This window comes from Triturus cristatus, chromosome 5_2, assembly GCF_964204655.1.
Source record: "Triturus cristatus chromosome 5_2, aTriCri1.1, whole genome shotgun sequence".
In the NCBI taxonomy this organism is placed as follows: domain Eukaryota; kingdom Metazoa; phylum Chordata; class Amphibia; order Caudata; family Salamandridae; genus Triturus; species Triturus cristatus.
Window position 1 is genome coordinate 19,070,509 of NC_140588.1, and position 12,592 is coordinate 19,083,100.

A 12,592-nucleotide genomic window follows, 5' to 3' on the forward strand; every position below is an offset into this window, starting at 1 on the left:
ATCTTATGATTCCCACTTTGAAATAGACTTTCCTTTATGTGGTTTTGAAAAGAAACAAATAGTTGTTGTGTTTTCTTGAAGAGTTTTGTATGCTCGAAGTAGTACAGAAGTGCCTGCTTCACATCAAGACTATGTAAGGCACGCTCTGCGACGGTCTCTGGTTTTGAAAAGAAAATCTGCAACTCTAGAGTTTGATCCAAATGGAAAGGAGATAGAACCTTCAGTAAGAACTTTGGGTTCGTGAGTAAATGCACTTTGTCTGGGAACACTGGAAAGTATGGTTCTTCCACAGTGAGCACATGTATTTCGCTAACCCTTCATAGAGAGGTTATTGCTCCAAGGAAAGCCACCTTCCAAGTTATAAATTGTATTTGATAATTATGAAGTGGTTCAAATGGTGGCCACATAAGGCGTGTTAGGATAATGTTTAGGTTTCACACAGGTACTACAGGTGTACGTGGTAAAATGACTCTTTTGAATCCTTCCATGAAGGCTTTATTAACAGGAATATGGTAGTTATTGGTGTTTCCTGTTTTGTATGTACGCAGCAAAGGCTGCTAAATACAAGCATATTGAGGTATATGCAAAATGTGCCCTTTAGAAGTGTAACAAGTAACAGACTAGATGTTTTTCTGTTGGTGAAGAAGGGTTGATGTTTAAGGGTGCACAGTATTGAACAAAAGGTTTCCATTTTGCTGCTTAGTAGGCCCTTGTGGTTGGCCTTCTGGGCTCCTTTAGAATAGACATACATTCTAGAGGGAGAATTAAGTATCGAAATTGTATGACCGCAGGAGCCAGATTACAAGATTGAGCTGTGGTGCATTAGGATGTCTGCCCCTACTGTTAGTGAGACGGTCTGGATAGTTGGGTAGTTTCTCGTGAGGTACTAGGTATAACTCGTAGTGTTGTGTACCATAGCGGTCAGACCCATGAAGGAGCAATTAGTATTAGGGTCATTGAAGTCTGAGTTTTCTGATCACATATAGAATGAGTGAGAGAGAAGGAAAGGTGTGGGTATCTGGATGCAAAGCTTTGGTATTTTGAGTTTTCAGCTGTAGCAAACAGGTTTATTACAAGGGTTCCCTACAGGTGGAAGTATTGCTGCAGTAATGGAGTGTTTATTTCCCACTAGTGAACTTGTTGCTGTGTCCTGCTGAGCAGGTCCGCAATGGAGTTTTCCTGTCCTGGTACCTATTGAGCCAGGATGAGTGTTTGTTTGCCCATTTCCACATGGTCTGCGCAAGTAGTACAGTTGTATGGAATGGGTCCCCCTTTGTTTCTGGATGCAATACATTGCAGTCATATTGTCTGCTCGGAGAAAGACAGTTTTCCACTGTAATGTTTGTTAGGACTGCCTCTTTGAGAGCTATGTAGATGGCGAGATGCTCCAGTATGTTGATAGGCATTGTCTGGTATTGTGAGGTCCAGTGTCCCTGAACCACAATGTCCTTCATATGAGCATCCTACCCAATGAGTGATGCATTGGCTGTGATTGTTATCTGCGGGATTGGTCACTTCAGTATGTTTGAGGTGTTCCACCAGTATAGTGCCTGATGGACCTTGAGTGAAACCAACACTAGGTCTTCCATTTACCCCCCGCTTGTGACCATTGCGACGCTAAACACTCTTGGAGAGGTCTCATGTGTAGTTTTGCATGTGGCAGTATTGCTATGAATGATGCATTATTCCCAATAGGCGCATCACTGTTATGACTGGTAGGTGACTATGTGGCTGAAAAAGACCCAGTTGGTTCTGGAGATTGAGAACCATTGTGGAAAGTTTTTCCCGAAACTGAGTTGAGTATCGCTCCTAGGTATGGTTGTATCTGGAATGGTTGGAGATGTAATTTTGTTGCATTGATAGTGAACCCCAATTGGTGAAGTAGGTCTATTGTATTTTGAGTGTCTTTTAGACATTTATCTTTGGTTGGACTCTTGATCAGCCAATCGTCGAGATATGTAAAGACATACGTTTCTCTTCGTAATTTTGCTGCTACTACAGCTAAGCATTTTGTGAACACCCTTGGGACTGTCACCCCAAAAGCTAGTATTTTGAATTGATTAAGACGTCCACTTGCCACAAACCTTAGGTATTTTTGATGTGCTGAATGGACTTGAATGTGGAAGTACGTGTCCTTCAGATCTAATGCAGTCATGAGGTTGCCCTCTTGTAGTAGTGGTGGTATTACAACTTGCAATGTGAACATATGGAAGTGTTCAGCTAGTTTGAAGCGATTGAATGGTTGCAGGTCCAGAATGGGCCCTAGTGATCCATCTTTTTTGGTATGAGGAAATACAGAGCAGACTCCTTTGATTCGATGTTTTTAGTGGGACCGGTTTTATGGCCCCTTTTTGTAGTAACGCCCTTACTTCTTCTTTTAGAAGATGTAGATGTAATGGATTTAATGTTTGCCATTTTGGAAGGATATTTGGTGGTTGTTGAGTTAATTCTAGGCAATATCTGTCTGATTATTTGTAGTACCCACTGATCTGCTGTGATATTTGGCCAACATTGGTGGAATTGCTTTAGCCTTCCACTGACAGGTGTTTTAGGGTCGGGGGAGAAGTGTGTTCAAGTCCTTTAGGTGGTGGTGGTGGTGTAGAGGTGCCCCTGTTGGGAGTACATTTACCTTGGCCCTTATTTTTGTATCCTCCACAATAGCATCCGCACCCTTGTTGGTGATATTGCTGTTTCTGATGCAGATGTGTTTTTTTCTGCGGTAGAGGCTTTTGCTGCCCCTCGCCCATGGTAACGCCAAAAGGGCAGTTGCTTTTGAGGTGCTGTTTTGTAAGGCACCCATGGATTTGGCTGTGTCAGTGTTTTTTTAATCTTCTCTAATTGTGTGTGTACAGCTGGCCTAAAGAGGATTTCCCTCTTGAATGGGATTTTAGAATATGCTACAGTACCTGTGGTTTGAACCCGAATATGCGTAGCCACGCATGTCTACGGAGCATGATTGATGCACTGATGCCCCTTGCAGCAGTGTCCGCTTCATCTAATGCACATTTGATTGTTGCATTTGATATTCCGTTCTCCTCAATTACTAGGTCTTCTCCTCAATTTTTTGTATTCTTCTGGAGAGATGTTATATTAGATCTTGCATCTCATCCCAGGTTGCCCTATTGTATCTGTAGAGTAGGCCAACTGAATTAGCGATCTACCAGTGGTTTGCATGACCTGCTTCTACTCTTTAGCCAGCTGCATCAATTTTTTGATTTCTTTGTCTGGAGAAGGTGCCTCTCCAGTACCTTGTGATACAGCTGTTATCCTGGCTGTGCTGACAGCTAGGGAATCGGCTGGGGGGTGTCCTTGTATATATATAAATAGGGTCAGTTGGAGATTGCCTATATTTATTTTTTATTTGAGGAGTTAGGACCCTGGATTTGACTGGAACCTTGAAGATGTCTTTGGATACGTTAAGGATGGAGCCAATCACTGGGAGATATAGAATGTTGTGCTCTGTGCGCGTCTCCACTGGGAAGTCAGTTGGCTTCTCTGTAGAGTGCATGAGGAACGTATGGTACTATGCTGCTCTTTGGAAGACATTGTGGTATGAGGATGTGTCATTCGGAGGTAAGGCTTTCGTAGGTATTGGTGGCTCCATATCTGGGTCAGGTAGGGCCACATCATAATCATCTCAAGCATCAGGGGTATTTTGGGTATCCTGTGTTCCTTGGGAGTCTGCGTCCAGTATCTCCCCATTTTCCTCCTCTTCTGTAAAAAGTAAGAGAGTACTTGTGTTGGTGTTGACTCTGGGGGGGCTGAAATACATTGGAATTGAGGCCCTGTGTTCCTGTGCTACTTTTTTGGGAGGAGGCTCCGGCAAGGATTGATCCTGAGCCTGCCTCTTGGCATTTTCTTTATGCTTTTCCTAGATACATTGCTGCAGTCCCTCAAAGACATTGCCTTGTTTCTCACCTACTCTCTAGGTAGGTGTCTTTTGTTTCTTTGGAGCCAGTGGATTGTCCTCAGAAACTTTGTGTGGCTTGGAAACCTAATGGCTGAGACTTTTCTTCTGGTCAGAAGTGTGTCTGTGTTTTTCAGTCCTCTGAACCGAGGTCTGATTCAATTCAGATGCGCTCGACCATTTCTTCGGATCTTGGGGTCAAAGCCTAGCTTGTCAGCCTTTGGTACCGATTTATGCTTTGTACCAGTGAGTCAGTTGGCACTGACTTATGCTTAGGTGCTGGTGGCTCAGTCAATAGCGACTTAGGCTTCAGTAATGGCAAAGTGCTGGAAATATCCCCGTGCTGTGGCTTGTTAGCCTGATTGCATGCTCACGGTGTCAGCTTGAGTCAGAGGGCTGTGGCGCACCACAGCTTGGCAGGGGTAGTGTAAGATTTTCTTTACATGGGGGTCAACTGTACTCACGGTACGTAGGCGTTGTCCAAGTCCTCGGCCCAGAATCAGAGATGAGCCTTGGTGATGTGGGCCACTCTTCGTGCACCTGAGCGTGTTCTTCTCCACAGGATAAACCGTAAGTGATGTAATGGGGGCTGGTAATGAACACCCCATCATCTACCGGAGCACCTGCTTCACTTACCATGTTGCTGTCGTGCGAGTACTCCGCCTCGGCTGCCAGTTCTATGGTGTGTGCCAGGTATTGATCCCTACAGATCTGAAGAGTCTTCTTATTTTTGAATAATGCCCAATCCAGGCACTTTTCCTCGATATGCTCCGGAGAGAGGCATAAATTGCATACCTCATTTGTATCAGAGTGTGCGTATTTGGTCACGCACCGAGGGCACCGTCAGAAGACGTCCTTTTTCGTTTCCGGAAACGGTCATTCTCAACGGATTTGTGTGTACTAGCGTCAGGTAATGTGTATCCGTCTCCTAGAATCCATGAGTGTCATCTACTGGATCTCCGGTTGCGGTCTTTGTTGACCATAGGCCTCATGGGCATGGAATGCTGCAGAGCTCTGACGCAGTTCATTCAAGCTCAGTGGCAGGAATTTTTTTTCTAACAAAGGAGCCATTGTACATTTGCAATATCTTGAGGGGGGAGGAGAAAACATGCCGCCGGTCATAAAACGTCCTCAAGAAAAAACAACTTGCAGGCAGGAGTATGCATAGCATGTGTATCTGCAGCCAACACATTCTACGAATCGTCAGTTCCTTGTCTCTTTCCTCTTTTGAACCCTCGGACGTGGAGCCTAGACAGTGTGCTGATTCCTAATTTGCGACCTTTTTAGATCGTAAAGAGGCCATTACACAGAATGGGAAGGTGGGAGGGCAGAGAGGAATCTGTAGTTAGATAGTGCATCCAACAGAAAAAAGCATCACCAAAGATAAGTAACTTGTATTCCTGATGGATACTTCTAACTATAGATTCCTCCGTTTTAGAATAGACACCATAGCAGTACTGCCCAAAAGTGGCAGGTCTGGGGACCAGACTCAGAACAAAAAGTCCTGCAGAATCAATTGTTGAAATGCCTTCCCACCGGACTTGGCTTTCGAGGCAGTAGTGTTTTGTGAACAAATGTATTGATGCCCATTTTGCTGCCCAGCAGAAGTCTATAACAGGCACCCCTCACATCAAGGATGTTGTCCTGGCTTTGAACCTGGTCTAATGAGTCTGCAGGGCCCCAAAAAGCTGCTTCTTGGCTAGCATGTAGGCAATTTTAATACAGAAGACTATCCACCTTGACAGGGTCTCCTTTTACTCAGTACTTTTCTTCCTTTGCCTTCGAGAAATTTACAAAGAGCTGATTAGCCATGTGTTGGTCTTTTGTGCAGTCAATGTAGAAGACGTTAGCCCTCTTAGGGTCAAGTTGATGAAGTGTCTCTGCACTGTTAAGACAGGGCAAAAACACTAGAAGAGTAATTGATTGGCCACTGTGGAAAGAAGTCACAACCTTCAGCAGAGGGCTGCCCTGGTACTCAGTACCAGTTTGTCCAGAAAGAAGGTGTAAGGCGCTTGTATCAACAGCACCTGTAGTTCACTAAGCTAACGCCAGGATGTAATCACAATGAGCAAACTCAAAAGGCATGCACGTGAGAAATGTTAAGACCAAGTTCAGGTCCAACTGACACAAACAGCTGGGCGTAAATATGTGCATCAGACTGCTTATAAAACACACTATAAGCTAAATAAAGATGGTCGGTCAGGTAAATACAGACAAAATGGCCGATAAATAACTTTTAACTATGCCCATCACAAGGTTTGCTGGGTTAAGAAAAGACCAAATAAAAGAACATCAGAACATTTCACTCACATGGGGTCGTGTTTCAGGCATTAAACAAAGCGACAATTGTTTTGCAGTGCCCTAGGTAGATAGCCTTGTGGAATTGTGTCTGGTCACAAGGATGTTATCAACCATCTATGTCAGCAATTTAAACGCATTCAGTTGCTACTGCTCAATCTCCTGCCATGGAAGTGTAGGTTGTGGAGATGTGGTTGTAGCACCCTGCCCTCCTGCAGAGTCCAAAGTATTCAAGACTACACAGCGCCCTGCTTGGTACCGTACCAGATGCTGTCATGTTGTCTGTAAGGAAGTGCAGCAGTCCCCCATTTGAAGGATGCTCAAAAGGTTTCAATCCTAGACTAATTACCCAAAGCTCCAAAAGACTGATAAGGAGCTGGCTCTTTGATGAAGACCAGAAGTCTCTGATGTACACCTCTCCCATATGGCACCCCAATTCAGTAGTGGCAATCTGTCACCAGTGTGAACATTGAATGGGGCAGGGAGAGTAGCCAGCCAGCCACCATTGGAGATCTTGTGCGGAGACACAAATGGAGTTAGAAAGACAGCTCTAACGCCTGGCCCACTGTGGTGTGAGGGTCCACTGCAGGGCCCGCATGCTCCATCTGATGTTCAGAAATAGGACGCTACCCAAGCAAAGTATACCAAGTAACCTCAGAGCCAGTATCAAAGAAATTCATGATTGATCCCAAAACATTCTGAATGTACTGGTCTCGCTGCGGTAGATGGAAGGGCTAAAATATAATTGTATCTAGAATTGCCCAGTGGAATTCACTGCGTGGTGCTCTGGTAGGAGCACAGCTAGTAGATGGTGTACCCCAATATCTGGAGTTCAGATGTCATCCAAAGGTGGCTAACGAATGACTGCAGCGAGCCCACCATTAGCAGCCAAAAGGTACAGGAATGTGTGTACTCCTGATCTCTGGAGATGAGCAGAGACCACCACCATCACTTTTGCAAATACATAAGAGGCTGAGGTAATGCCAGAGGGAAGCAGGGTAAATTGAAAATGTGCCTAGCCTTCCCTTAAACCACAAGTAACCCATGTCGGACTACAGGTTGGAAATAGGGAAATACTTGTCCTTTAAGCACCAGGACACCGCCCAGTCCCCTGCATCCAGAGATAACAGAATCTGAGCCAGAGGGAGCATTTTGAACCTGCCCTTCCTCAGAAAGGTAGAAACAGTGGGATGCCTAAATTAGTACTGAAGCCTTCAGTCCTCCCTTGTAATGAGGAGGTAGTGTCAATAGCATTCTTCTACCCTCCGAGTCCTGTACCCTCTCTAAATGGCACCCTTGGACAACAGAAGGTGGTCTTCCTCCATCAGGATAGGAAGTACTCCACAGAGATGTGCTATGGTGTGGGAGGAATGTAGAGTGGAGAGGGAAGAAAGGACAGGGCATATATCCCCCTATGACCAATCTGTAGGACCCGATCCATTGTGATGAATCTCAAGCTAGGGTAGGAACTGCCATACTCTGCCTGCTACTGGCTAGTCATGAACCAGTGGTTACAGACTACAGTGGCTTGGCAGCCACTGCACAAAAGTAGTAGGAATTGGAGGATTGCTGTCCCTGCAGATATAAGTATGGTCTCCTGGCGCAGCAATCACGGCTTCAAGCATACCGAGTTGTCAAGAGCCTCAGAGAATGGGCTGTGCAACAACCATTGAACAGCATTTCCATTAGTTACATCTGTTTGTCTCCAGAAAACCCAGTCGATCTCATCCAGACATGCCTTCCGAGCATGACACCAGCACCTACTGCTCTGCCGATGCAGTCAATAGTGCCCAGACCAGCCAAGAGCACGTACTTGCCTGACCATCATATATTGTTTGGGACAAAAAGTCCAAGTTCCTCGAAGATGGCAGGCAAGTTTTACTGCCCACATCCCATAATGCGCTATATTATATAGCCAGGAGACAAGCAGCAATTGATGCATCCAGGTGCTACACTACCCACAGAAAATATTCTCTTTCCAAAACCATCAAGTCTTTTGGATTTCCAATCTGGAGTTTTGTGGATGAAAAAATACATACAGTTCTTCCTTGATGAAGCTTCAATAATCAGGGTCTCTGGCATAGGGTACTCGATCAGGAAGCCCGGGTCACCAGGAGCCGGTCTATACCACCTAGATATAGGTCAAATGACTGGTGGGCATGTGGATGGCTGGGCCAATAAAGCTAAAAGGGCATCAATAACGGATATAGTAAAGGCCTCATTATTCAGCAAGGATGGCCCAGATGAAGCCAGCCCTGGTTGAAGGATCTCAGTTAACACATTTTTTTGTCTCAATAGTAGACAACTGCAATTCTAGTGTATTATCGATCAGCCAAATCAACACTACAAATAAAGCACTTTCCTTTGTCAGCAGCCCAAATAAAGAGCCAAGTTCTGTTTCAATGGCTGTGCCTAGCGCACTGCATTTTGCAAGTCAAGATATTGAATACATCTTCAGTATTAAGGGGCAATTAATCTGTTGCCTTCTTCATCATCATCAGTGCCTGCTGGACATTGGCTTCAAGCACTGAGTACGACTCGGACCCAAAATCAAGGTGAATCCTTTGCTGATAAGTATATCAAGTAGGGCTTGTCAAAAATTAAATTACTTTAGCATGTCTCACATAATTTGGGGTATTTTGCATTACACTTGCTACGTAAAATTCAGAAAAATTAAACCATTATGCCAACTCACCTAATTACATGCCATTTGCAGTACAAATGTACCACAAATGGTGCAATTTGCAGTACAAATTAACTGCAAATGCACATTAACAACAGTACATGAGTGACTGCTCTTTGTGATACTGGGGTTTAAATGCATCTTCGTGCCAAAAATCGATGAGAGGATGCTTTTCATGCTAAAATACAATTTGAAATTAAAGATTTACATGGGCACATGCTTCCTACTCCCCTTGTAGGTATGTCCAGCAATCAATAGGTTTTCTAGGATATTAGAACAGGGGGGTGGGGGGTGTGGGGGGTGTGTGTGCGTGTGTGTATGAATATATATACACACAAGCAAATATATTTGTTTTTTTTACCTATGTCATGCTCCCCGACATGCATGACCTATAAGCAAACCTGCTGAAAATCAGAGTCCCTCTCCCGAACGGAGTATGAACAGAATTGTATGCTGCTCTCAATTTCTTTAATAGCTACCATAGGGGATTCACAGGGGATTCAAGGAGACAATGTCAGAAGCAATGCCGGGTTTGTGTAATGGGAGACCTATTTATAAGAGCAGAAGCCTACCCTCTCCTGCATTCTACATTTGGTTGCCATCGTCCAGCAATGTTTACAAATCTGTCCAAATCATAAAATGTCTTAAGTGTTCGGTGGCCCTCTCTGGGCGAAAGGAAAATTTAATTGAAGGACTTTTCTGGCACAAGGCGTCAATGGTGACAGAAACTTGTGTCATTAAATGATAAGCACTTTTACGTCTGTGCGGCATCTGATTAGCACCTTAAATTAAACCAAAAAGTGTTTGTTTAATCATTCCTTCTTTAGCCGTAAATATAATTGTTTACAAAAATGTCCTGGGATGTGACTATACACGCCGGAATATCCTACCATTTATAAATATTGGTGAAGATTCTGAGATGGCAAGTGAATGAACCTTACGAATAGAACAAAAAATAAGTGCAGTGGATCAATAAACAGAAGTTTGAATATATTCCAAATAAGAAAACATAGAGAAGGAATCTGGTTTCTTACCAAGGAACATATGTCCAACCACCAGCCACAAATGAGAGGGAATACACCGATTTCCACAACAACCAATAGAGAGACCTTGAAGAAAAAAAATTCTAAAGTTAGTTTTTAGACAAAATGTGCAAAACTCTTACTGAAATAAAGAAAGATAGTAAATTACCTTGACAACAATATAGCAGACCCCCAAAAGACGACGTGAACGCTGAAATTTTACAAGTGCCGCTAAGCCCTATTAGTAAATTAAGGAAAGCAAAGCCACATGTCAAAACATATAGTTTTTGCCGACCAAGATTAGAAATTAATCTTCCGTTAGCACCATATCTCAGCCACAATTAAAAGTAGTAACTGATTTCATAGATGAAAAACAAAAAGCATCGTGGAAATAACCCTTGGTTTCCAGACGTTTCACGTGCCATGCACACTTCCCTGCTACACAGTGTCAGCTCCAAAATACATTTATGTTTTTCTTCTCAAACGTAAGTCTTATGTTTCAGTCTCCGACAGGACTCAAATGACTCATGACGACACCATTCAGGAGCCCACAATCCACGACATAACAGATTCCATCCTAGGCTATATCATTGTTTTCCTCAACTGAGTTATGTCTCTATGATTGATTGCATGGCATAGTGAATTAGCCCAATATTACTTTGTTCTTTAATCACTCCACATTTCGGCAAAGCTATTCAACCAGGTCGAGTTGTGACCCTCGCACTGGTTCTGGCATGAGGTTTAGCCTTCTCCGTAGAGCTTACTGATATAATTTATTGAACCAGTGTTGACAACGGAAGATTGTGCTCTTCCTTGATTGTCTAAATAATAATGCATTGTTTCCATTGTCACGGTGCAACCCCAGACACTTCATGCAAAACTGATTCACGGACTCCTGCTGCCTTGAATTCTAAGGCAGCCAAAGGGAACTGCAGCCTTTCAGAAGTCCATGGCTCCTATATTGGAGGTTGTTCACCATCTCTCAATGAGGGGCTACAGAGCGCGGACACCCCGGGGCCTGCTGCGGGAGTAAGGAGGGAGGTTCCCCTTTCCTACCGGCCAGACGTGCCCAAATGCTCCGATTACGGGGAGGGTGTCCAGCTGGAACCAAATGAACGATCCCACTCTCTGGGATCACAATCCTCCCTGTGAAATGACACAGGTGTGCCGTTAAAAAAACAGCCCATTAACATAAAGTGGAGTTCCCATTTGCCTTCAGATAGCAGTAGCCACTGGATCCATTCGTCTGCTACCACTCAGCTGTTCTATGGGGGCACAGAAGGACCAATGTGGACGTTGTATATTGATGCACTAAGTCACTTAAGATATAAGCTATTCAGAGAAATAGTATATTCATATGCTTTCCCGCACTGTACATTAACGGATAGGGATATGAACTAACATAAGCCATAACTATGTGTACATTCACTTGTCTGCTATTATTTCTCCCCCCCTCTTTTACTGTAACCATATAAAGGGATCACACACACAGAGTTTGACTAGAGGAGACGTCCACCCTGAACAGACTATGAAGCAATTAGCCTTTATACATTAGGTAATGATTATAATGTGTTGCGGGATGATATATGGTGCACCAACAGTCACAAGTGTTTTCACCTTTGCATGCATGTTTTGTGTGAATGACTGCATTTCTGCCACTGTGTCACGGCAGTTATTTTTAAAAAAAGTTTTTATGTTTGGAACTGTCATTGTGCAGGAAAAACTACACTGCTTTGATGGGAATGTTCCCATTTAGCGTTGTGTCATGTGTATCTTTCCACCGCCGTTGCTACATATATGTTTATTTTTCTCCCCCTGAACAAGTTAATGTGCCTGATGTTTTTCTACAAGAGAGGTAGGTCCTCTCTATATACTTTTCTTGGTGCCCTGCACTATTAGTCTACTGGTGAGGGTATACTTCGACTCTGCCCTGATGAATGCACGAGACAACTCAGCTCAACTAAATGGGCAGAAACATGTTGGCAAGTTCAGTCAGTAGCACGTAATGGTCACATCAACCATATACGTCCTCTGACAACACTAAGTTTTTTAAATAAGCCTAGGATGCCAGCTAAATAAAGGCTACTTTGTGGATTATCTTAAGGCTTTTTTACCCTTTGAACTGAATCCAAGTTTTATCCACAAAAAGTAAGTAATTTCTTAGAACTCCCTCAGGTCAGCCCCACCCTGAGGTCAAGTTAGCCCTGGTAGTACCACGTTACCAGGGTGGAACGAGGTGGAAAATGATGAAGCATGTCACATTACATGATTGAGCCTACGTCGTCCAATTCTTGGAATAGCTTTATTTTACGTGGAGGGAGTGTAGCAGTAGGTGGTAATAGCTAAAGGTGTCATAGGAAAATTATTCCATTGCACCCAAAAAGGGCGTCACACCAATTTTTGTGTTTGATTGATCATGTGAGCTCCCAACCCTTTCTGTGATTCCTCTGTTGCAATAGTCACCTAGGACAACAAGTCTGTCAAAGGTCTGCCAAGCCACAGATTGCAATTGCTTCACAAATGCAATTTCTGCTGAACCTCGGGTTTCAAAAACCAGTTGGCTTATTGTAGGAAGGTGGAATCTGACTATATGGTTGCCCCCACTTTTTTCCTGGTGTTTTGATGGTTTTTGACTAGTCTGGCTGGGATCCTGCTAGCCAGGACCCCAGCCCATCTGCTTTC

At 43.8% G+C, this 12,592-nt stretch overlaps 1 protein-coding gene across 1 annotated transcript in view; it reads right to left on the bottom strand.

Annotated features, from left to right (window-relative positions):
• The window catches only part of MARCHF6 (membrane associated ring-CH-type finger 6), a 1,340,093-nt gene that overhangs the window by 856,334 nt on the left and 471,167 nt on the right, over positions 1–12,592 (bottom strand). Inside the window, exons 13-14 of the mRNA XM_085606770.1 lie at positions 10,080–10,148; positions 9,923–9,997 (exon numbers count right to left, since the gene is read on the bottom strand). Coding sequence (XP_085462896.1) covers positions 9,923–9,997; positions 10,080–10,148 — 144 coding nt within the window. The remainder of the gene's footprint in view (positions 1–9,922; positions 9,998–10,079; positions 10,149–12,592) is intronic.